The 24298-nt window shown below is 41.7% G+C and overlaps 1 protein-coding gene and 1 non-coding gene across 2 annotated transcripts in view; one reads left to right on the top strand and one right to left on the bottom strand.

Moving 5' to 3' along the window:
• Window positions 1-21521, bottom strand: part of Heatr1 (HEAT repeat containing 1) — a 65586-nt gene extending 44065 nt beyond the window's left edge. Inside the window, exons 1-12 of the mRNA XM_045151608.1 lie at window positions 21442-21521; window positions 21035-21194; window positions 19470-19686; window positions 16639-16780; window positions 16163-16264; window positions 15119-15259; window positions 10857-11068; window positions 10626-10759; window positions 9111-9213; window positions 7627-7737; window positions 5987-6104; window positions 4619-4726 (exon numbers count right to left, since the gene is read on the bottom strand). Coding sequence (XP_045007543.1) covers window positions 4619-4726; window positions 5987-6104; window positions 7627-7737; window positions 9111-9213; window positions 10626-10759; window positions 10857-11068; window positions 15119-15259; window positions 16163-16264; window positions 16639-16780; window positions 19470-19686; window positions 21035-21176 — 1530 coding nt within the window. The 5' untranslated portion in view covers window positions 21177-21194; window positions 21442-21521. The remainder of the gene's footprint in view (window positions 1-4618; window positions 4727-5986; window positions 6105-7626; window positions 7738-9110; window positions 9214-10625; window positions 10760-10856; window positions 11069-15118; window positions 15260-16162; window positions 16265-16638; window positions 16781-19469; window positions 19687-21034; window positions 21195-21441) is intronic.
• A 2259-nt stretch (window positions 21522-23780) lies between these two features.
• On the top strand, window positions 23781-23917 carry LOC123461935. Its single transcript, XR_006637980.1, has one exon. It is a non-coding gene; the product is annotated as a small nucleolar RNA SNORA2/SNORA34 family (small nucleolar RNA).
• The last annotated feature ends 381 nt before the right edge of the window (window positions 23918-24298 follow it).

The raw sequence follows: 24298 nt of genomic DNA, 5'->3' as shown, positions 1-24298 counted from the left end.
TTAAGTGCTTGCCTGTGAAGCCTAAGGACCCCAGTTCAAGGCTCGATTCCCCAGGAACCACGTTAGCCAGATGCACAAGGGGGCACACGTGTTTGGAGTTCATTTGCAGTGGCTGAAGGCCCTGGTGCACCCATTGTCTCCCTCTCTCCCTCCCTCCCTCCCTCCCTATCCCCCTCCCTCTCTCTGTGTGTCGCTTTTAAATAAATAAAAATAAAAATGAGTGATTGAGGAAGACACCTGATGTCAATCTGTCTGCCACACACATGTACAAACATACCTGTAGACATACTAGACATAAAAAAAAAAAATCATGTGGATCCAACTATGCTACTCTTGGGTATATATCCAAAGGACTCTAAATCCTACCACAAGACAGAGTAGCTACTCATTCATGTTTATTACTGCACTATTCATAAAAGCAAACCATCCTAGATGCTCATCAACAAGATAACTGAGTGAGGAAATAATAAAATTCTACCCAATTGTGAAGAAAAATGAACTCATGACATTTACAGGAAAATAGATGGAAGTGGAAATCATATTAAGTGAAATAACCCAAATTCAGAAATACAAATAACACATCTTCTCTCTTACATGCAGATTCTATATTTTATTTTTTATATGTGTATTGTATATGCATGTGTGAACATGGTCATGTAATTAGAAAGCAGACCATGACAGTAAAGAGATGGTTGGGGGTAGAGGGCAACAGTATGTATGACATGAAAGGGGAAGTATATGATTCAAGGGGACCAGCAGGAGGGTGATAGGGAGAGATGGCACAGGTGGATCATCAAAAGCAAAGTATTGAGCCGGGCATGGTGGCACACGCCTTTAATCCCAACACTCGGGAGATAGAGGTAGGAGGATTGCCATGAGTTCAAGGCCACCCTGAGACTCCATAGTGAATTCCAGGTCAGCCTGGGCCAGAGTGAGACCTTAGGTCGGGGGGGGGGGGCGGGGAAGCAAAGTATTTGGGGCTGGAGAGATAACTTAGCAGTTAAGGCATTTGACTGCAAAACCTAATGACCTGAGTTCGATTCATCAGTACCCACATAAAGCCAGATATACAAAGTGGCCCATGCATCTGAAGCTCATTGCTAGAGGCCCTGGCATGCCCATTCTCATGCTAGCTCTCTCTCTTCTCTCAGCTTGCAAGTAAGTAAGTAAATAAATAAAACTGTGTTTTATTGGGTTAAATACATATGGTGTGCCCATTAAAGTGCCTTCTATTTATATTTATGCCAATAGGTTAGTGCTGTTTTCAGCTTTGATCAGAAAAGTTTCTTTTTGCAGTGGGTAGCAATTGCTAGAAAAATACAAAATTTGTCCAAATGCTGAGAATAAATGCCTGCCGAATGTTCAGCCCTAAACAGGACAATCACCCCTCCAAAGCTCAGGAAGCGTGGCAGAAGGAGAGAATATGATGAAGGGAGCAGCACTGTGGGATGCGGTCTTCTGGACATGACAAGGCTGTTTACACCTGCCCAAGATTGGGTATGTCAACATTCTGTTATGGATAGTGGAGTGACTTTTGAGGACCCCACCTCTCCCTAAGGAGTTATTGGAAGATAATGGCTGTTAGAGAAGGGGATACATTTCATTCAATGGCATATCCACCCATGCAAGACACCTTAATCAAACTCCATGGGTCAATAAAAACAAAGTCAGGGCTAGAGAGATGGATGACTTAGTGGTTAAGACGCTTGCTTGTGAAGACTAAGGACTCAGGTTCAATTCCCCAGTACCCACGTAAGCCAGATATATACACAAGGCGCACATGCATCTGGAGTTTATTTACAGTGGCTAGAGGCCCTAGTGGACCCCCTCTCTCCCAATAGCCCCCCCATTAAATAAATATTAAAAAAAACACAACTCAAACAAAATTAAAAAAACAAAAAACAAAGGCCTGGAGAGATGGCTTAGCAGTTAAGAAGCTTGCCTGCAAAGCCTAAGGACCCAGGATTGATTTCTTAATACCCACATAAGCTAGATGCACATGGTGGCGCATGCATCTGAAATTCCTTTGTAGTGGCTGGAGGCCCTCACATATCCATTCTCTCTCTAATAAATAACAATAAAATATTTTTAGCCAGGCATAGTGGCACACGCCTTTAATTGCAGCACTCAGGAGGCAGAGGTTGAAGGATCACCATGAGTTTGAGGCCATCCTGAGACTGCATAGTGAATTCCAGGTCGGCCTGAGCTAGAGTGAGACATGGCTTAGCAGTTAAGGCATTTGCCTGCAAAGCCAAAGGGCCTTGGTTCGATTCCCCAGGACCATGTAAGCCAGATACACAAAGTGGCACGTGCATCTGGAGTCTATTGGCAGTGGCTGAAGGTCCTGGTGCGCCCATTCACTTTCTGTCTGCCTGTGTCTTAAGTCTCTCTCTCAAAATAAATAAATAAAAATATTTAAAAGAAACACTAAACAGCAATGTGGAAATGGAACTGGTTGGGAAGAAAAAGACATTTAGTGGGAAAGAGATAAGAGAAGGTAAGGGGGGAGATGTGCAACATGATTGAAATACATTACACAGGGCTGGAGGGATGGCTTAGCGGTTAACATGCTTGCCTGCAAAACCGAAGGACTCAGGTTTGATTTCCCCAGGACCCACATAAGCCAGACGCACAAGGTGACTCATGCATCTGGGGTTTGTTTGCAGCAGTTAGAGGTCTTGGTGTGCCCATTCTCTCTTTCCCAAATAAATAAATAAAAATAATTTAAAATACATTATACACATGTATAAGAATTGTCCAAAAAGTGGGACTGGGAAGACTGCTTGCAAAGTCTGCTGTTGGGTTCTATTCCCCAGACACCCACATGTACTAGATGAAAAGAGGCAAAAACATATGATGTTTGTAGCAGGAGATGTGTCACACACACAGGCATGCACAAATAAAAATTTTTTAATTGTCAACTCCCCCTCTCCCCCAAAACTTTAAAGTCTGGCGTGGTAGCGCACGCCTTTAATCTCAGCATTTGGCAGAGGTAGGATGATCACTTGAGGTCAAGGCCACCGTGAGACCAGAGTGAATTCCAGGTCAGCCTGAGCTAGAGTGGGACCCTACCTTGAAATACCAAAACAAAACAAACAAGCAAACAACAACAAAACCCAAGGGGCTGAGAGACTGATTAGTGGTTACGGTGCTTGCCTGCAAAGTCTAAGGACCAAGGTTCAATTCCCCAGTAACCCCGTAAGCCAGATGCACAAGGTGGTGCATGCATCTAGAGTTCATTTGCTGTGGCTGGACACCCTGGCGCACCCATTCTTTCTCTACCCCCTCTCTCAAATAAGTAAGTAAATAAAATTTAAAAAATAGAGAAAAACAAACAGACAAAAAACCAAGTATATATGAAAAATGTCATAATGGGACCCATTATTCTATAAAAATATAGAGAAAAAAACCTCATAAAAAAAGAAATTATCAGGCCGGGTGTGGTGGCACACACCTCTACTCCCAGCACTCAGGAGGCAGAGGTTGAAGAATCATGGTGAGTTCAAGGCTAATCTGAGACTACATAGTGAATTCCAGGTGATTCCAGGTGAGTAAGACCCTACTGAAAAAAAAAAAATATCAACATAGCAGACTTCCTCAAATGCCAGTGCTTCCTTATATGTATAAATCAATTTTAATATTCATATAGAATATGTAAAACAAAAATACAAAAAGCATTTTTAAACTTCAACAATGTATGGGTAAGGAAATGACTCAGTGGATAAAGAGTCTGCCATATAAGCACAAGTACCCAAGTTCAGATCTCCAGGACCCATCAAGGTTGGACACGGTAGTACAAGCATTTGTAATCCCAGTACGCCAGTATGCCTACTGTGAGCTGGAGGTGGAGACAGGAGAATTCCCTGGAAGCTCGTAGACGAACTAGCCTGGCAAATGCAGTGAATGAGGAAGCCTGAATTTAAACAGGTGGAAGGCCAAGAACCAATACCCAAAGTTGCAATCTGAACTTCACACACATGCTGTGATATGCACATGTGAGCACGCACATGTACCTATCATTTAAAAACCTCAATGGGCTGGAGAGATGACTTAGCAGTTAAGCACTTGCCTTTGAAGCCTAAGGACTCCAGTTTGAGGCTCGATTCCCCAGGACCCACGTTAGCCAGATGCACAAGGGGGCACACGCATCTGGAGTTCATTTGTGGTGGCTGGAGGCCCTGGCACATCCATTCTTTCTCTCTCTGCCTCTTTCTCTCTCTCTCTTTCTCCGTCTGTTACTCTCAAGTAAATAAATAAAAATAAACCAAAAACATTAAAAAAAAAAAAAAAACCTCAAGACAAGCTGGGCGTGGTGGTGCACAAGCCTTTAATCCCAGCACTCGGGAGGCAAAGATAGGAGGATCGCCCTGAGTTCGAAGACACCCTGAGACTACATAGTGAATTCCAGGTCAGCCTGAGCTAGAGTGAAACCCTACCTTGGGAAGAAAAAAAACAAACAAACCTCAAGACAAAATTTTAAAACTACAAGATCAGTGAAATTCAGCTATCTCTAATTTTATAATGTCAACATGGCTGGAATCCTCAATTACTTATTGTGGAATTATACTGCTTACCATGAGGGAAAAAAATCACAAGTGAAAAATAATCTGACACAAACCTTTGATGTTTTCATGATGTTTTTCAGATGATTGACAGCCAGAAGTCTCACAGGAGCCAGTGGATGATTCAAACTGAGCATCAAAGAGGTATCTGAATCCTCTAGAAACTGTAGGTTCAATATAATATGACAGGACGTCACTAAATTGGAGCAGCATGTGACTAAGCATGGATATAAAACACCCAACTGCCCAACAGCTTCAATAGCCACGTGGTAACTACAGAACTCAATATCGAAAATCACTTCACACAGCGCCAACAAACATGAAAACCACATTGTACGTGCTGTTCAGTGTGCACTGTGTTGTGCACATGGTATGTACTGTATTCACTTGTGTACATACTGGTTCAATTTAATGAAATAATTCTGTGAAGGAATTTGGCACTTTTATGGATTGATAATTATATTGAAAAAGCACAACAATGAAGACAGAATGTAACTCAGCTAAATACAAAGTGGCACTTGAACTGACCACAACTTAGTAAAATATGAAATCAGATTAAGAAAATCCACCTTTCAAACTCAGCTTTGGAAATGCAGCACCATTAAAAGTTGAAAGCCCAATTATGCAAAAGAAAAAAAATCATATTCCCTTTGTTTTCTTTGAGGTAGGGTGCCACTGTTGCATGGATTGACCTGGAACTCACAGCGATCCTCCTACCTCAGCCTCTTGAGTGCTGGGATTAAGTGTGGCATCTTACTCGGCTCCCATATTTCTCTTTATAATATTGATTTTGAAGGATAATTATAAGAACTTCTGCTCAAGCATCTAATTTCTAATACAAAAATTTATGTTTATACCACCAGAAAAAATCTTCACAAGACTGCTCGGGATCACGGGTAATCTAGTCAGTTTCCATGCAGCTGTGAGAAACTGTACTGGCCAGTACAGACAGGAAGGGCAAGTAGCACTAGCAGCCTACAAGCCTGCCCTTTGGTGATTAACAAACATGACACATGAAATTTCCAATCTTCCCCTACCATATGCATTGCTTACAGGTCTTTTTTTTTTTTGAGGGGTGGGGTTTTTTTTTTTCCAGGTAGGGTCTCCTCTAGCCCAGGCTGACCTGGAATTCACTATGGAATCTCAGGGTGGCCTCAAACTCAGGGTGATCCTCCTACCTCTGCCTCCTGAGTGCTGGAATTAAAGGCGTGAGGCACCAAGCCCGGCCTACAGTTATTTTTAAATTATAGTTTTCTTCAGTTCAGGCCCTACTCTTAAGCTGTGTTTCTGGCAAAGAGGCAAACAGTATAAAGTCTCACTCCTAAGTTTCCCAAGAAAATAGCAAGATGTCAGCAATTACATGGATGTCTCAAATAACCCACAACACCATTTCCCACATGTTGTCATTTCACTGCAAAACATACCTGGTACTTTCCTCCACTTGTGGAAAGAGAAATAAATTGGTGGAAAAGCTCCTGCTTTTTCAGACTTGTAATTTCTTTCAGGCGTTCTTCTAACACAATATCTAATGCTTTGGGGTATCTGGGCAAAAAATAAGTGTCCATTTAGTATTATTATTAGTAGTAGTTTTTTTAAGATTTAAAGGGAGAGAGAGAGAGAATGGGTACGCCAGGGCCTTCAGCCACTGCAAATGAACCCCAGATGCATGCGACCCCTGGTGCATCTGGCTTATGTGGGTCCTGGGGAGTCAAACCTGGGTCCCTTGGTTTTGCAGGCAAGTGTTTAACCTTAACCGCTAAGACATCTCTCCAGCCCTGTTTTTAGTATTTTGAGGTAGGGTCTCACTCTAGCCCAAGATGACCTGAAATTCACTATGTTGTCTCAGGTGGCCTAGAACTCACAATGATCCTTCTACCTTAGCTTCCCAAACGCTGGGATTAAAGGTGTGCACCACCACACCCAGCTATTATTATTATTTAAGACAGGGTCTTATATAGCCCATAGTGGCCTCCAATTCACTAGATAGCTAGAACCTTGAACTTCTGATTCTCCCACATACACCCTCCAAATTCTGGGATTATAGGCATGTGCCACCACCATTTGTGTGATGCTGGGGATCAAATCCAGGGCTTCATGCATGCTAAACAGGCACTCTACCAAATGAGCTATAACCCCCAGCACTTATTTTGCATTTGTAATAAAGTGTTTATCACATGTCATACCTATACATAGGAAAGGCACATAATGAAAATTTTAAAAGTTATTCAGAGTGACACATAAGCAAATACTGATCAAGTTTATTATTATGATAATTCTAGTAACAAAATTCCCTCTCCTGGGCTGCAGAAATGGCCTAGCAGTTAAGGCACTTGCCTGCAAAGGCAAAGGACCCAGGTTTGAATCCCCAGGACCCAAGTAAGCCAGATGCACAAGGTGGTGTACACATCTGGAGTTCATTTGCAGTGGCTGGAGGCCCTGACGTGCCCATTCTCTACCTGCCTTTCTCAAATAAATAAATAAATAATTTAAAAAAGAAATATATAAGTTTTTAAAAAAATCTCTAGGGGTTAGGTAGATAGCTCAGTGGTTAAAGGTTCTTGCCTGCAAACCTGCAGGCTCAAACTCAACTCCCCAGTATCTATATAAAGCCAGACATAAAGTTGTGGGTTCATCTATGATCCCAATGTACCTATGGCAATGGGAGGCAGAGCTAGGGGAATCCAGAATCATGTGGACACAAAGTAAACTGGAAAGTCAAAACAACAAGGGAGACCCTGTCTCAAGCTCCATGGAGGAAGAGGACAAACACCTAAGTTTTTGTCCTTAGATAGCCACATGTGCACTGTGGATGCACACATCCCTTCCCCCAACACATTACACTTACACTTACACACACACACACACACACAAAATCTCTCTAAAGAGAAATTATACTTGCCACACAATTCCTATTTTCCTTTATATTTCAAATATATTTTATTCCTATGCTTGTCCATTCTTGAAAGGAAAAAAAATAAGACCAGTCTATTCTTAAGTCACTGATTCATCTTTGTAGAGCAGGAGGTAAAGAAAGATAAGGAGCACAAACACACATACAACTTACCTATTCTCTAAAAGCCTGATGAGTGGAAGTAACTGTTCATTTAGCAAAGACACTTTATTCTGACTAATTTCCTCTTGAGAACTGTATGAAATATACTCTTCAAAAAGAAGGCTGCAAAAGAAAGCAAAACATTTGCAGACCTGGGTTACTATTCATGGAATCCCTACTATGTTCTAGATACTTCACAACTATTATCTCCTGCACACCTCTATAGGACAGAAATTATATTTACTTTACTGATGAAGAAACTAAGGCATGGACTGGAGAGATGGTTCAGCAGTTACAGATGCTTGTTTGCAAAGCCTGATAGCCTAGGCTTATTCCTCACTACTCATATAAAGCCAGATGCACAAAGAGGCACATGTGTCTGGAGTTCATTTGCAGTAGCAAGGGGCCTTGGCATGCACATTCTCTACCCCCTTGTTTGCAAATAAATATGTTTTGGAAAAGAAAAAAGAAACTAAGGCTTAAGAAGCCTCCAGTTGGCCTGAAATCTAACAGCAACAGAAGCCATCAGTGAGTCCTTCTTATGTCAGAAAAAGCAGAGTGAGGTTAAATTTTAAACCCATTCTGTGATGCCAGAGCCTACGATCATGGATACATTCTCATTTCATTCTTAACCCATCCTCTGGGCAAAGAGTACAGATGATGCACACAAATCTACAAATTGACCTCTCAAACATCCTACTTTACTGGGGGGGAGCAGGGGGAGTGGGTCACACCTACATGCTGTTCATCATATCAAGCCACCCTTTGACTAAGAAGCAGAAAAAGGGGTGACTGAAGTGTCCTCACAATAAGAGATAATTTTTACTCCATGCTTACCCTCAATATAAAGATTCTAAGTATTATTTACTGCATATCAACTCTGATATGTTATCATTTCAGGCATGACAGCCCATTTATAAATACAAACCTTTAAATACTCAAAAATTAAGTTAGAACCAAAATTTTAACTGAACCATTACCTTCCAATTTTCTTTTCTTCACATTAACACAAACAAGAAAAATTTGCTTTGGCTTTTTATGCTGCCAACTATCTGTAATTAGTGAAATGATATACAAGATACATTTAAATGGATACTACAAAACTGTTTAACAATCCTGAAATGTACACTGAGCTACAAATACATCAATCAAAAGCATGGGTTTTTTTGTTTGTTTTTTTAAGAAACCAGGTATGGTGGCACACACCTTTAATCCTAGCACTTGGGAGGCAAAGGTAGGAGGATCACCATGAGTTTGAGGCCACCCTGAGACTACATAGTGAATTCCAGGTCAGCCTGGGCCAGAGTGAGACCCTACCTCAAGGCAGGGGGGCGGGGGGGAATGGGAAGATGGCCTGGGTTCAATTCCCCATTACCCATGTGAAGTGGCATATGGGTCTGGAGTTTGTTCACAGTGGTAAGAGACCATGGTATACCCATATACTCTCCCCTCACAAATAAATTTTAAAAAACTGAAAGAAAAAAAAAACAGCTTACCTAGCCAACAGGTGGTCTAAGTTGTTCTTCAGAGGTATTTTTGTAAGTATGTCTTCTAAGTGTCTCTTATAGATCTGACCCTCCATCTCTTCAGTTTCTTCTCCTTAATATATAACAAATATAAACTGAGTTGGAGAAATGTTTTTCTGCATGTTCGCATGATTAAATTTACTTAGAAAACCTTTCTAGGGGTAATTTTAAAACATATTACCTATTTTCAATATATATTCCATTTACTCATTTATAATTTTTAAGCCATTTTTGCATATATTTCTCTCATTTGCCCTTTACCTGACGCCCTCTATATTTTTTGTTATTATCATGGTTATAAATAAAATAGGAGCTGAAGAGATGGTTCAATGGCTAGAAGTGCTTTCTTGGCCCACAGTAGTAATGCACGCCTTTAATCCCAGAACTCGGGAGGCAGAAGTAGGAGAATCGCTGTGAGTTCCAGGCCAAATATCTGTAATTAGTGAAATGATATACAAGATACATTTAAATGGATACTACAAAACTGTTTAACAATCCTGAAATGTACACTGAGCTACAAATACATCAATCAAAAGCATGGGTTTTTTTGTTTGTTTTTTTAAGAAACCTGGTATGGTGGCACACACCTTTAATCCTAGCACTTGGGAGGCAAAGGTAGGAGGATCGCCATGAGTTTGAGGTCACCCTGAGACTACACAGTGAAATCCAGCACAGCCTACACCAGGAGTAAATTCTTACCTGGAAAAACCAAAAGAAAAAGAAGTGCTTTCTTGTACAGCCTGACAGCCTGGGTTTGACTTCTCAGTACCCAAGTATATGCACAAAAGGGCACATGTAGATGGAGTTTGTTTGCAGTGGCAGGAAGCAATGGTGTTCTCTTCTCTTCCTCTGTCTGCCTGTCTGCCTCCCTCAAATTAAGTATTTTTAAAAAGCCTGGGACTACATTAATTATCACCATGAATTCCAGTAGGAAGAACATACTTTTACCATGTTAGCCATATATATATATATATAAATAAAATGCTTTTTTCTTTTTTTTTTAATTTATTTACTTGAGGGGGGGAGGGAGAGGGAGAGAAAGAGGCAGAGAGGGAGAGAATGGGCACACCAGAGCCTCTAGCCACTGCAAATGAACTCCAGGCGCATGAGCCACCTTGTGCATTTGGCTTCTGTGGGTCCTAGAGAATCAAACCAAGGACTTTGGCTTTGCAGGCAAATGCCTTAACTGTTAATCCATCTCTCCAGCCCCTGTTTTTTTAAATGCAAGTTTTAAGCACTACTTTTCAGCACACTGACATAATTTTCGAGATACCTTTCTTAGTATTCTCTAGGCAACAGTAAGACAAGCACTTCTTTTTTCTATATTTATTGAGTAAAGAAAAATAATGCAAAAAAAATTTAGTTAATTTTTTGGCTTTTTTCATAATTTGGATTTTTAATGTATATGATCTTGGACTTTTTGGTTTGTTTGTTTCATGCATGTGTATTTGTGTTCACATATATATGGAATTGTTAACCACATACCTGTAATGTGACGAATGATGGAGACAACCAGCTGGGGAAGCATGTAGCGCAGAAGAGGGCTGACATCATACCTTTCAGAAATCCCATGAAGTATTGCAATGAGGTCCGGAACCTTACACAAGTGAGGAAATGGCCTTTGAAGAAGGAAATGCACATGATATTGACAAGCGGCAACATATAATGTACTATATCTTACAACGTCATTCACTCTAACTATGCAATGATACATACTTCTCCCCGAGGCTCTCTGGCTTCTGTCTCTGCAGGAGAATGATCAAACAACCTAATCCATCCTTGACCTGGGAGGGAACCTTGGTCAATGTTCGGATGAGCTGTGATGCCAGCGTGTTCACAAAGCTATCTTCCATGGTCACTTTCACCGAAATCTGACAGATTATCATGCATGTGGCAGCTCTGTAGTCTGGTAAAGATGATTTTAATCCCTAAGTATTTTTAAACAAAAAAAAAATGACAAATAATAGAATTATTTTCTTCTACTTAGGGCTGGAGAGATGGCTTAGCAGTTAAGGTGCTTATCTGCAAAGCCTAAGGACCCAGGCTCAATTCCCCAGTACCCACATTAGCCAGATGCATCCTGAGGTTGTTTGCAGTGACTGGAGGATGTAGTACATCCTTTTTTTCTCTCTCTCTCAAATAAATAAATATAATTTTTTTTAAAGTTACTTTACTGCAGCAAATTAGACATACATGCCTTTAGTCCTAGCACTTGGGAGACTGAGGAGGAGGATCACTGAGTTTAAGGCCAGCCTGGAGCTAAGAGTGAGTGGCTAAAGTGAGACCCTTTCTTGAAAACAACAAAAAATTTTAAAAATGTCAATGTTTGAGTTGACAAAAGTTTACCCTGATTTCAATGTTACATATCACACATACATGTACTAAACCATCAATGATATTCTGTAAGTATATGCAATCCTTGTTTTCATGTATAAGCTAAAATATAAGTTTTAAATCAGGCATGGTGGTATACACATGTAACCCAGTGCTTAGGATGCTATGAGAAGAGGATCAAGATCAGCATGGGCTACACAACAGGAACTTGTTTCCAAAAAATATCTAACTAGGGCTGGGGAGATGACTCAGAGACTAAACACATTTCCTTTATAAGAATGAGGGCCTGATATTGTCTGATTTTGAATCTCCAGAATCCACATTAAACAGCTGGGCATGGCCACTTACACCTATAACCACAGTCCTATAGGGGAGCAGAAGCTCCAGGATCAATAAAAGACTGGCTCAAACAAGAATGGGCAAAAGCCAGGTGTGGTGGCACACACCTTTAATCCCAGCACTTGGGAGGCAGAGGTAGGAGGGGAGTGCTGTGAGTGCGAGGCCACCCTGAGACTTTACCTAGTGAATTCCAGGTCAGCCTGAGCTAGAGTGAGAGCATGCCTCAAAAAACAAAACAACAGGGCTGGAGAGATGGCTTAGCAGTTAAGTGCTTGCCTGTGAAGCCTAAGGACCCCAGTTCGAGGCTCGGTTCCCCAGGTCCCACGTTAGCCAGATGCACAAAGGGGTGCACGCGTCTGGAGTTCGTTTGCAGAGGCTGGAAGCCCTGGCGCGCCCATTCTCTCTCTCTCCCTCTATCTGTCTTTCTCTCTGTGTCTGTTGCTCTCGATAAATAAAAAAATTTTAAAAAATTAAAAAAAAAAAGAATGGGCAAAAGAGCAATGGAGTGTGACAGCCAACTTTCCTCTTCTACCTCAGACAAGCAGGCGGGGAACCACAAGGGCACACACATGTACATAGCACACATGCAACACTCTCCCTCATACACAAAATGAAATAAAAAATTTTTAATATTACAAGTTAAGAGTTCAGTAAAACCTGGTAGCAGGTTACTATGGTATTCAAGTTGTAAACTTAATTTTAACTCATTGATGTTAATCTGGTCATAATAATGATTGTACTAAATGGGTACTAAATTTAGAGTACCCAACGAAGTTTACTAGGTTCCTCTACTTGTCAACATTTTAACTAAATCTGAAGGTTAAAATTGACTAATTAGGGCTGGAGAGATGGCTTAGCTGTTAAGCGTTTTTGCCTGTGAAGCCTAACGACCCCGGTTCAAGGCTCCATTCCCCAGGACCCACGTTAGCCAGATGCACGAGGGGGCGCACGGTCTGGAGTTCATTTGCAGTGGCTGGAGGCCCTGGCGTGCCCATTCTCTCCCTCTCCCCCTCTCTATCTATCTATCTTTCTCACTCTGTTGTTCTCAAATAAATAAATAAATGAACAAAAAAATTAAAAAAAATCAACTCATTAATATTTAATTCTCTCCTAAGGTTATATCTAAAACCCTGCCTCAAGAAAAAAAAACTCACAGAAAAACTATTTAACCTTTTTTCCCCTCTTGTAATTTGGTTTGTAAGTTCATGATGTTTGACTATCAATAAGTTTACATCACCATGCCTGGCTAAAACTCTACAATTTTAAGATGGTGCTTGTCTTGTTCATGCTAGTTTTGCTAGATGATTATCACTGAGATGATAATCTAAGTCTTATAAAAAGTGACTTAATGTGATTTTGTTCTTAGAAAAACTGGAAAAGCTCCCCATGTCTTAAAAAGATTCACTGTATACAAACAATGTTAATATAGTTTGTCTAAGCTTCACGTAAGCCATAAATATTTCTTTAGTTAAGCCTTAAAATTGTTCAATGGTAAAAAGCACTTATTTTTAAAATTGCTTTGTCTGTCTTATTGTCTCTAATGCAGGCTTGCTAACTCAACAATGACCAACTTTCATTGTATTCTTGAGCTATGTATATAATCAGTCTCAATGTTTCACTTAATTCACTGTCACATTTCTGATATATTAAGTTCATTGCTTATAGAGATACTGATACTTAAAACATGGAAATACAAACAATGTTAATATAGTTTGTCTAAGCTTCATGTAACAGTCATAAATATTTCTTTAGTTAAGCCTTAAAATTGTTCAATGGTAAAAGGTACTTATTTAAGAATTGCTTTGTGTCTGTCATATTGTCTCTAATGCATGTTAAAATCAGCTTGCTTAACTCAAAAAAAAAAAAAGTTCAGTAAAGTCTAAAACACACTGATAGCCAACCATTCTTCAGAAGTAGAAAATGAAGATCGTGACCCTCCTCACTTTCTTGTACAGACATAGAGATGAGATAAATCTCTTGGATGAAAGGGGAGGGACCCCAGAAGAGCCTCCTAACTCAGACATCCATTGCACATCCCAACAAGAAGCAACAAGCTTGGCTTTATTAGTGAGCTTCACCTTTGAAGAGAGACTTCTAACAGATCACTCTCAGGACTTAAAAAATATACTGGATTAAAGCTGGGTGGGATGGCACACGCCTTTAATCCCTGCACTTGGGAGGCAGAGGTAGGAGGATCACTGTGAGTTCAAAGCCCCCCTGAGACTACATAGTGAATATCAGGTCAGCCTGGGCTAGAGTGAGACCCTACCTCAAAACAAACAAACAAAACAAAACAAGCAAACAACAACAAATACATACACACAGGATTTGGCTGGACATGGTGGTGCACACCTTTAATCCCAGCCCTCCGGGGGTAGAGGTAGGATCACTGCGAATTTGAGGCCAGCCTGAGATGGGAGGTAGAGGTAGAAGGTTCCCTAGATTTCACTGGTCAGCTAGTCTAGCCTAACTGGCAAATTCCAGGCCAGTGAGAAACCATATCTCAAAAAATTTACCAAAAAGAAAATGTTGCCAAACATGCATGGTGACTCATGCCTATAATCTCAGCACTCAGTAAGCTGAAATAGACAGATTGCCATGAGTTTTAAGGCCAGCATGGTGTACACAGTGACCTCCAAAAAGACAGAACTTCATGAAGCCCTGTCTTAAGAAACCAAAAACCAAAGCTTAGTGTTATGGCACACACCTTTAATGAAAGCACTTCAAAGACAGAGGAATGACAATCACTGTCACTTATTAGTTCCAGGTAAACCTGGGCTACAGTGACACCTACCTCAACGTCCCCCTCGCCCTCCCCAAAAAGCCAGGTGTAGTGGTGCATGCCTTCAATCACAGCACTTTGGAGGCAGAGGTAGGATGACTACTCTGAGTTTGAGGCTAGCCTGAGGACTACATAGTGAATTCCAGGTCAGCCTGGGCTAAAGCAAAAGCCTACCTCAAGCCCCTCCAACAAAACAAACAAACAAGTAATCAAAAAACAAACAAAAAAAAAATTAAAATAAAACCAAAAAACAAACCAAGCTGAACAAAAACACTTAACAAACACAACAAATGTGGGCAGTGCCTAAAAGAACTACACTGAAGTTTGTCCTCTGGTCTGTGTGTACGTACGTATGTATGTACATGCACACAGACACACGCGCGCGCGCACGCGCACACACACACACACACACACACACACACACACACACACACACACACACATCTATTACTACGTTGAATTTTTTAAACCAAGAAAATGCCCTTACATACAACATAATCTATTTAACATGAGCAGAACCAACCTTTTGAATGTATGGGAACAGTTTGGCGACTAAATTGTCTGACACGTCCTCAGCAGCCACCAGAGCAGACACAATGGTGGAAGCATAGAAAGCCAGGAGCACCCTCAACCGAGCTGGGCTGCCAGGATACTCAGCCAAAGCCTGAACAAGGAATACACACAAAACAACTTGATGAGACATGATATCCACAGCTCTTCTGAATCATTCTGGCTTGTAATTTTTGCCATGTGCAATACCAAATATATAAAAACATAAGACTGAAAGCATAATGTCTTCCTGACATCTTTACAGGATTTTTGTTGCTATTGTTTAAAAAAATCTCTGTAGCTGGAATGTGACAAGGAAAAGATTATTTTTGTAGAAAACACCTTCCATGAGAAAAGGCTAATTCTTGGGCTGCAGAGATAGTTTGGTGGTTAAGGCGCTTGCCAAAGGACCCAAGTTCAACTCCCCAAGACCCATGTAAGCCACACATACAAAGTGGTGCATGTGTCTGGAGTTCATCAACAGCAGCTGGGGGACATGGAACACCCTTTCTTTCTCTGTATTTGCCTCTCTTTCTCTCAAATAAATAAATTTTAAAAAATAAAAATAGGGCTAGAAAGATGGCTTAGCAGTTAAGGCCTTGCCTATGAAGCCTAAGGACCCCAGTTCAAGGCTTGATTCCCCAGAACCCACGTTAAACAGATGCACAAGGGGACACATGCATCTGGAGTTCATTTGCAGTGGCTGGATGCCCTGGCGCACCCATTCTCCCTCTCTCTCTCTCTAACTGCCTCTTTCTCTTTCTGTCACTCTCAAATAAATAAATAAAAATAAACAAAAAAATTTAAAAAGAACAGTGCTTTAAAATAAATAAATAAATAAATAAAAATTAAAGAAAAGACTGATTCTCAAACTGTGAATGTAACAAAACAATGGACTAGCCAAAAGATATTTCTTCAAATTCCAATGCTCTTAAAGAAAGCTTTAGTGTGTTTTCATCAGGGCAAACAATCATTTCATGGAGTCATTCACTCATCAGACAAGATACTCACTACTCACCTTCACAGATTTTGTCACCATACTGCAAATTAGATCCATAAATCCAAGGTCTTTGTAGCAATGCATAACCAATGTTCCTCTAGCTAAGGGCACTCCAGACTGCTGTTATTGACAAAAAGAAAATATGATGTAAATGCTAGATGCTATCAAGAAATTTCATCAGGAAATCAGAAGGGATGCTAGTGTAGGTAATAGGAGTACTAATTTCTCAAAGATTCATTTTTTTTCCAAATTATATTCCTTTAAACAAGATTAGTTGTTTTTTTTTTTTGTTTTTTTTTTGTTTTTCGAGGTAGGGTCTCACCCTGGTCCAGGCTGACCTGGAATAAACTCTGTAGTCTCAGGGTGGCCTTGAACTCACGGCGATCCTCCTACCTCTGCCTCCCGAGTGCTGGGATTAAAGGCGTGCGCCACCACGCCCGGCTTAAACAAGATTTGTAAAGCTTATGTACAAATATGTCATTCAACAATCTTACCTTAACTGGAAACAACCAAAACCATTTGTGCTTTGGATTATTAACTTTTAGAAGCTGTATCACCCGCACAAATATCCTTGTCTCGTGGTATGGCAGAACACAAGCAATGAGGCTATCTTGATTATAAAGATGGATATGAAACCTAGGGAAAAAGCAAACAATTCAAGTGGACAAAAAATTTACAGGCATATTTTTTAAGGCATGCGCCACCACACCCAATATTTAAAAAATTGTTTTAATTATCATTTTTATTTCAGAGAGAGAATAGGCATGCCAGGACCTCCAGCCTGCAAATGAATGCCAGATGGTGTGCCCCCTTGTGCATCTGGCTTATGTGGGTCTTGGAGAATTGAACCTGGGTCCTTTGGCTTTGCAGGCAAGTGCCCTAACCACTAAGCCATTTCTCCAGCCCTATAGGCATGTTTTCTGAATGGTCTAGATCCTATGTTAATGAGATAAGCACTTAGAATGAGTACCAGTCAAAACAAATCATGGGGAGGGTGGCTTAGTAGTTAAGGCACTTGCCTGCAAAGCCAAGTGACCTAGGTTCGATTCCCCAGGACCCACATAAGCCAGATGCAAAAGGTGGCACATGCATCTGGAGTTTGTGTGCAGATGCCCTAGTGTGCCCACTCTTTCTCTCTCTACTCCCCCCTTCTCTCTCAAATAAATAAATAAATAAAAATATTTAAAAAAAAATCAGAGGATGGAGAGATAGCTAAGTAGTTAAGGTGCTTGCCTGCAAAGCCTAAAGACCTAGGTTTAATACCTCAGAAGCCATGTAAGCCATGTGCACATGGTGGCACATGCATCTGGAGTCCACTTGCAGTTGCTAGACACCCTGGCATACCCATTCTCTCTCTCTCTCTCTCTCTCACATAAGTATTTTTAAAAAACAAAAAAAATATAAAAGTACAAACAAAATACAGAATACTTAAACAATCCTGTATGTTACATGATTAAGTTCACCTCAACACGATTCAGTTATTTCTGAGATAATGTTCTGAATATTCAGTATCAAATTTATATCCCATACATATGTCCAACTTTAATAAAATTGAGATTTTAAGCCACGTGTGGTGGTACACACCTTTAATCCCAGCACTCAGGAGGCATGGGCAGGAGGATCACCATGAACTAGAGGCCAGTCTGAGACTACATAGTGAGTTCCAGGCCAGCCCGGACTATAACAAAACCTTACCTTGAAAAACAAAACAAACAAACCAAAACAACTGGGATCATGGCTACCAAGCTACAGAAAGCTAACCAGCAAGTTATCAATGCTCAGCTTGTCTTTGTTACAGACATTTTCTATAGTTTTCTTAATCATCAAAACTAAAAAAACTCATGAAAATCACAGCTATGTTCTTTGCTTGGTTTTTTTGAGGTAGGGTCTCACTCCATCTCAGGCTGACTTCCAATTCAGGGAGATCCTCCTACCTTAGCCTCCCTAGTGCTGGGATTAAAGGTTGTGCCGCAATACCTGGATAAAATCACATTAATTTAGTTGGATAAGAAAAGTATTGGGGGGGGCAAGCATGGTGGTGAACGCCTTGGGAGGCAGAGGTAGAAGGGTAACTGTGAGTTTGAGGACACCCTGAGATTATAGAGTGAATTCTAGGTCGACCTGGGCTAGAGCAAGACCCCACCTCAAAACAACAACAAAGAAAAACATCAGGGCTAGGGAGATGGCTCAGTGATTAAGGCACTTGCCTGTGAAGCCTAAGGACCCAGGTTTGATTCCTCTGTACCCATGTAAGCCAGATGTACAAGGTGATGCATCTGGAGTTTGTTTGCAGTGGCTATAGGCCTTTGTGTGGTCCACTCTCTATCTGCGTCTCTCTCTCTATCAAATAAATATTACAAAAAGAAAAGTATCAAATTATAACGATATGAAATTTATATATGAACTTGAAAAAGCTTTGATTAGTCCCTCTACCTTAAGAATGTTAAGATGGATTACTTTTGTCAAAAACAATAAATCCTTCCCAGTATTCTTTTTCAGTACCTCTCCACAAGCCTCAAAGTGGTTTTCCTGATTCTCTCTAGCTGGCGATCCCTCCTATCTCTGTCTACACTAACCTATGCCATTACATGTATTTTTCCTTACAGCACTTTGCCTTTTAGTAGTTTTACGTAAGATTTTAGTGCTAGCCAAGACATCACATTTCCACGAAGTTTGCCTCAACTAATCCAGACCAGCTACCTTCCTCAAAGCTTGCACAAACCTTTATTAAGGTGCTTACTTCAAAACAGCAACCAGTAGCTTAGTTTTTAATGAATAAGTTACGTGAAGAAATACATGAACAAGCTGGGTGTGGTGGCGCACGCCTTTAATCCCAGCATTTGGGAGGCAGAGGTAGGATTGCCTTGAGTTCAAGGCCACCCTGAGACTGAGACTACATAGTAAAATCCACGTCAGCCTGGACTACAGCAAAACCCCACCTTGAAACCCCCCCCAATAAAAAAAGAAAGAAAAAAATACATGAACAATCAAACTCAAAAAGTACTTATTACATGAATGATCTATTTGGGACAAATTAAATACCAGACAATGAAGGGATCTTTCACACTAGTATCCACTCTTTTTTGATCTAATAAGACTAATGTTCGGATAATCAGAAAATGCAAGTTAAAAACTGGATTTTTCGGCTGGGCGTGGAGGCACATGCCTTTAATCCCAACACTCTGGAGGCAGAGGTAGGAGGATCTCTGTGAGCTCGAGGCCACCGAGACTCCATAGTGAATTCCAGGTCAGCCCAGGCAAGAGTGAGACCCTACCTCGAAAAACCAAAAAAAAGAAAGGAAGGAAAGAAAATATCATTAGCTACCTGTGAATCAACCATTCCAGACATTTCTGTGCTGGCTTAAGCAGGAAGTAAGGAGACAAGTGAATGAGGAACAATGAAATGTTTTCATCCAGCTGTTTATTCACTGCTTTGGTCTGCACACTGCGCTCCAAGGTTTTTGCGAGCTGGCTAAACAATGGTGCTTCAAACTGCTCAAAAGCAGGATCAATTCCAAGTAGCTCCTCCAAGCCGGTGCATCCTAGGAAAAGGTCACTTCATTTAACACTCCTTTGCAAGAAAACTCATTCTACCCTCTTTTATACTTTTTCTTACCTCAAAGTCACTGAACATTTTTTATTATAATATGTAACATACTCTCAAACATAGGTTTCTTGTTTTCAACAAATAGAATAAATCCTCTCACTAGGAAAACAGAAGGTACGTTTTGGCAGGAACTCTCCTCCCTTTTCAAATTTACTTTTTATTTATTTGAGAGAGAAAATGGACCTGCCAGGGCCCCTTGCTGCTGCAAATGAACTCAAGATACATGGGCCAACTTGTGCATTTGGCTTTACATGTCTCATGGGGAGCCTAGCCATTAGGCTTTGCAAGCAAGTGCCTTTAACCACTGAGCAAACTCCTCAGCTCCATCCTTCTCCCTCTTTTTTTTTTCGTTACAATTGAATTATTACTTGCAGCCAAATATGCTAATAAGGCATAGATGTGATATGGTGAAAAATACAAGACCTGGATTTGAATTCCTCTTAATCACTTACTATTTGTAAGGCATGAGGCAAGTTATATAGACCTCACTGAATTTCAATCCTCTAACTTGTAACTAATATTAAGAGTTCTGTTTTCGCAGGTTTTGTGTAGGCTTGAGCCCACACTGGCAGCTGAGTGTGCAATGTCATGATGACAGCTCCTTCAGATTGTTATATGTTGGGAACATTCTGGAGTCTCAGCAGCAGTTGCTTTCTTGCTGGGCATTCCCCTGGTGGGGACTCTGAGGGCTCCAACCCTGTGGCAAATATTTGTTGGCTCTCTAGACTGTAACACCCTCTGAACTCTAAATGGAGACTGTCAGTGTCTTCACAGTCCTTGCACCCTACATAACTAGCACCATATGGACACAGCCAAAGCCTAATGTGTAGGTCTATGCAGCTATGAGCTATATCCGAGACCATCTGAGCCAAATCTGGGCAAGCCACGGATCTCTGCGTCAAGAATTGGGGGTGAGACATGGCACAGCTCTGGAGAATGAATGCTGAGGTACTGCATCCTCCTACCCACCCTTTTAACCTCACAATAACTAAGGCAGTACTGGAAGACCTAGACACTGCCGTAGTCTTTTACTATTCTTAAATTTTGCTGGTCTTCCTTTTAATATACTAGTTGGCCTCCCTAGTCTTGCTTGAGAAAGTCAAATTGCACTACTTAAATATACTTCAAGCATCTAGCACATGGTTGCTACTCCTTCCCTTAGCAACAATAATCAAGTTAAAAAACTGCTTAGAAAGACCAGAGTAAAAGACAAAACAAGAAAATACAGTATTTTCCGACAACGATCGCTACGAGGGGCTTTTCGATCGCTACGGGTGGCTCACCGATGGCAAAGGCGGTGTCCCTGTCGATGGTGGCCGCTTCCTTGGGGTCAAACAACAGAGAGGCTACTTCATGTCTAGACAGGAGGCTGGGGTCAGTCTGAGGGAGGGCAAGTCGCTGAAGCTGCTGGGCTAAGGACGTCATCTTTCATGGGAGCGGGGTCTGCAACACGAGCCAAGAAGCACAGGGTGGTGAGAGGTTTGCGAGCAGCACAGGCCGGCGTACAAGCGGCACCGCACTCGGCACCCTCGAGACGCCCAACCAGGCTGTCCCCGCACTCCCGGAGCCCCGACGTGCGCTCACCACGGCAACGGCGTTCGTGAGTGCTTCCACGCTCCGCGGCCCGCAGCCCCCGCGACCTACCGCCCCGACCCTCAAGCACAGCGAGCGCTTTGGTGCGCCTCCTTACCTAGACCTAGCAATTGCGGCGCCACTCGTAACTCCTCACCGCAGCTTCCACATGGGAGCTCTCTTCCGGAAACCTAGAGCACGTCTCAGAAGAACTTCCGGTTTCAGAAACTACGGCAAGAGAGGAAGCACAATCTTTTAGAAACGAGAAGCCATAAGCCCGCCCCTCAGGCGCCTACAACCACTTTCTAGCCTCGAAACTCCGCCCTCCTCCCCATGCTTGTATCCTAGCCACGCCCTGTCTGGAAGCCACGCCCCCACGCTGCGGTCCTGGGGTTGCAACTGTTCGTTCCTCCCTTTATGCTAGCCCCAGTTTTCCTCTCCTGATGGGCCTTGCGTGGGTTTTAAGGGCCTATAGCCCTGCTCACCTTTAGTGTGTATTTAGATGGCATGCGGGAAGTAACGTTCCCTGGTTCAAATTTGCGCAGCAATCCCGCTGGGCTCTGTGAGTTCCACCTAACCTCTCTGAGGTCTGTACTTGATCTATGATGTGGGAACGAGGTTGGGAGGAGCTGCTGACCTCCATGGCCCCAAGCTCAAGCTCCTAACAACTCCCGCCTTTGGCTTTGTTTGCATTCCTGGTGTATAATAACTTTTCTTTGAAAACAAATCCGTATTATTAAAAATCAATAAATGCATTCACTTCAGTGGAAGAGTTAGATGAATTTTACCAAATGAATATGCAGGTGTGACTATCTCCCAGGTACAAGCACAGAACCAGAGCCCTGAAAAGTTATTGCCCCGTGCCTCTGTGATGACGTCAGCCACGGAGGGAACTCTTCCACCACCCCCCCCCCCACACACACACACACTGTTGCTAAAGAGTCAGGTGTAATCTAACCCACAAATCCGTTTCCAGGGCAGGTTGGCATATGCTGCACCTGGTGGACCCAGGTAGGAGTGAGTCTGGATGCCATGCTAGTTTTTCCTGGAAGCATCCATTGTAAGGAAAGTATAAGAGAAAAGCAAAAGAGGATCTCTACAGACAGACTGTTTATTGAGAGAGAGAGCAAAGGGCAGCAGCCTTCCTGCAGGATAAAGGCTGAAGCATTGAGTCAGGCTGGGGTTCAAACTTATAAGGAGAATCCTAAGAAACAGACTACCAGGTGCAGTTGATAAGAAAATCGCAGCTGTTTGTGTCCTTGTTCAGAATAGGCTTCTTCAGCTAAGAGTGTCTAAGGGAGGATACTTAGATGGTTTCTGGTCCTTCAAGGCCATCTGAGCTTAAGGGGAGTACATCAATCAGGGAAGGTACCAGACTAAATGAGGCTGAATACCTCTGTGACTTCTCTATTGCCTGCTAGTTTTAGGGTTGCTTATTGTGGTGGTTTGATTCAGGTGTCCCCCATAAACTTAGGTGTTCTGAATGCTAGGTTCCCAGCTGATGGATATTTGGGAATTAATGCCTCCTGGAGGGAGTATATTGTTGGGGGTGGGCTTATGTGCTTTATAGCCAGTTTCCCCATGCCAGTGTTTGACACACCCTCCTGTTGCTGTGGTCCACCTTCTGTTGGTCAGGGGGTGATGTCCACCCTCTGCTCATGCCATCGTTTTCCCCTGCCATCATGGAGCTTCCCCTCGAGCCTGTAAGCCAAAATAAATCTCTTTTTCTCAGAAGCTGCTCTTGGTTGGGTGATTTCCAACAGCAATGCGAACCAGACTGCAACACTTATTAACTTTTTAGTTCCTTCAAGTTTTCAGGGAAGGCTATTAACCCTTCATCCATTCCTCTCTGAAGATGGGACTCATGGGTGTGATGATGTTAGACTTTTTACAACCCTCTGGTCTGGGAAATGTGAAAAAGACCAATTTGGATGCTCCCAGACACACTGCCCTGCAGGTTCTGTCCCTTTGTTAAGGCAACCTTGTCATTGGTTTGTTTTCATGGCATTTAGCACAACCAAAAACATCTCTTCATCTTTTCCTGCAGTTTATCATCTGCGTTTCCATATGGTGTTTATTGTCTTGTTCAGAACAACCTGAAAGCTCTGGCAGGGTTTATTTCATCAGGTCTGTTTCATCCATACAAACAGAGCATTCAAAGAGATTTTGTTTCTTTCTCAAGTGTCACGTTTTACCTTGACAAAATTAATTAGCTTTAGGTATTTACTAAAGAATGGCAATCAAGTCTATTTTGATACACATTTCTTTTTTTCGTAGAAAAAATACTCTGTTCTGTATATTAAACATGATTCTCTATAACATGTGTTTAGAAACAGGGTCTCGCTCTAGCCCTGGCTGGTCTGAAACTGGACATCATCCTGTCTCAGCCTCCCAAATTCTTGGATTAGAGGTGTGTCTCCTCTACACTTTTTAAAAGCTCTATCAAAAAAAACTAATTTGGCCCTGAATCAAGGCCGGCAGTTGGCTGAAGCTGTTGGTTTCAAGCAGGAGCCTAAAGAAATGTCTTTCTATGGTCTGTTGGCCATTTCAGAAATTTGGAAATGCAATGGTCAATTCATTAGAAAGAAACATCTGGCTGGGTGTGGTCACCATTCTCTGATCCAGCACTTGTAAGGCTGAGGCAGGGATTGAGAGTTTGAGGATAGTCTGGGCTATATACTGAGACCCTGTCTCAGAAAAATAGCCAAAGAAATAGCTGAGTTGTGGGTGATAAGTGTGGGTCAATAAATTAAACTTTAATTTTATTTGTTTGCAAGCAGAGATAGAAAGAAGTGAGAGGGAGGGAGGAAGAGAGAGAGAAGAAAGGAAGGCATGCTAGGGCTGCTAGCTGCTGCAAATAAACTTGAATGCATGCTCCAAAAAAAAAAAAAATACTAAAAACAGATATTTAGTTCCATCTTTTAAAATATATTTTATTTATTTATAAACAGAGAGATTCAGACAGAGAGAGTTGT

This window comes from Jaculus jaculus, chromosome 6, assembly GCF_020740685.1.
Source record: "Jaculus jaculus isolate mJacJac1 chromosome 6, mJacJac1.mat.Y.cur, whole genome shotgun sequence".
Taxonomy (NCBI): domain Eukaryota; kingdom Metazoa; phylum Chordata; class Mammalia; order Rodentia; family Dipodidae; genus Jaculus; species Jaculus jaculus.
Note: the sequence above shows the minus strand (reverse complement) of the source record. Positions and strands in the feature narration are given on the sequence as shown.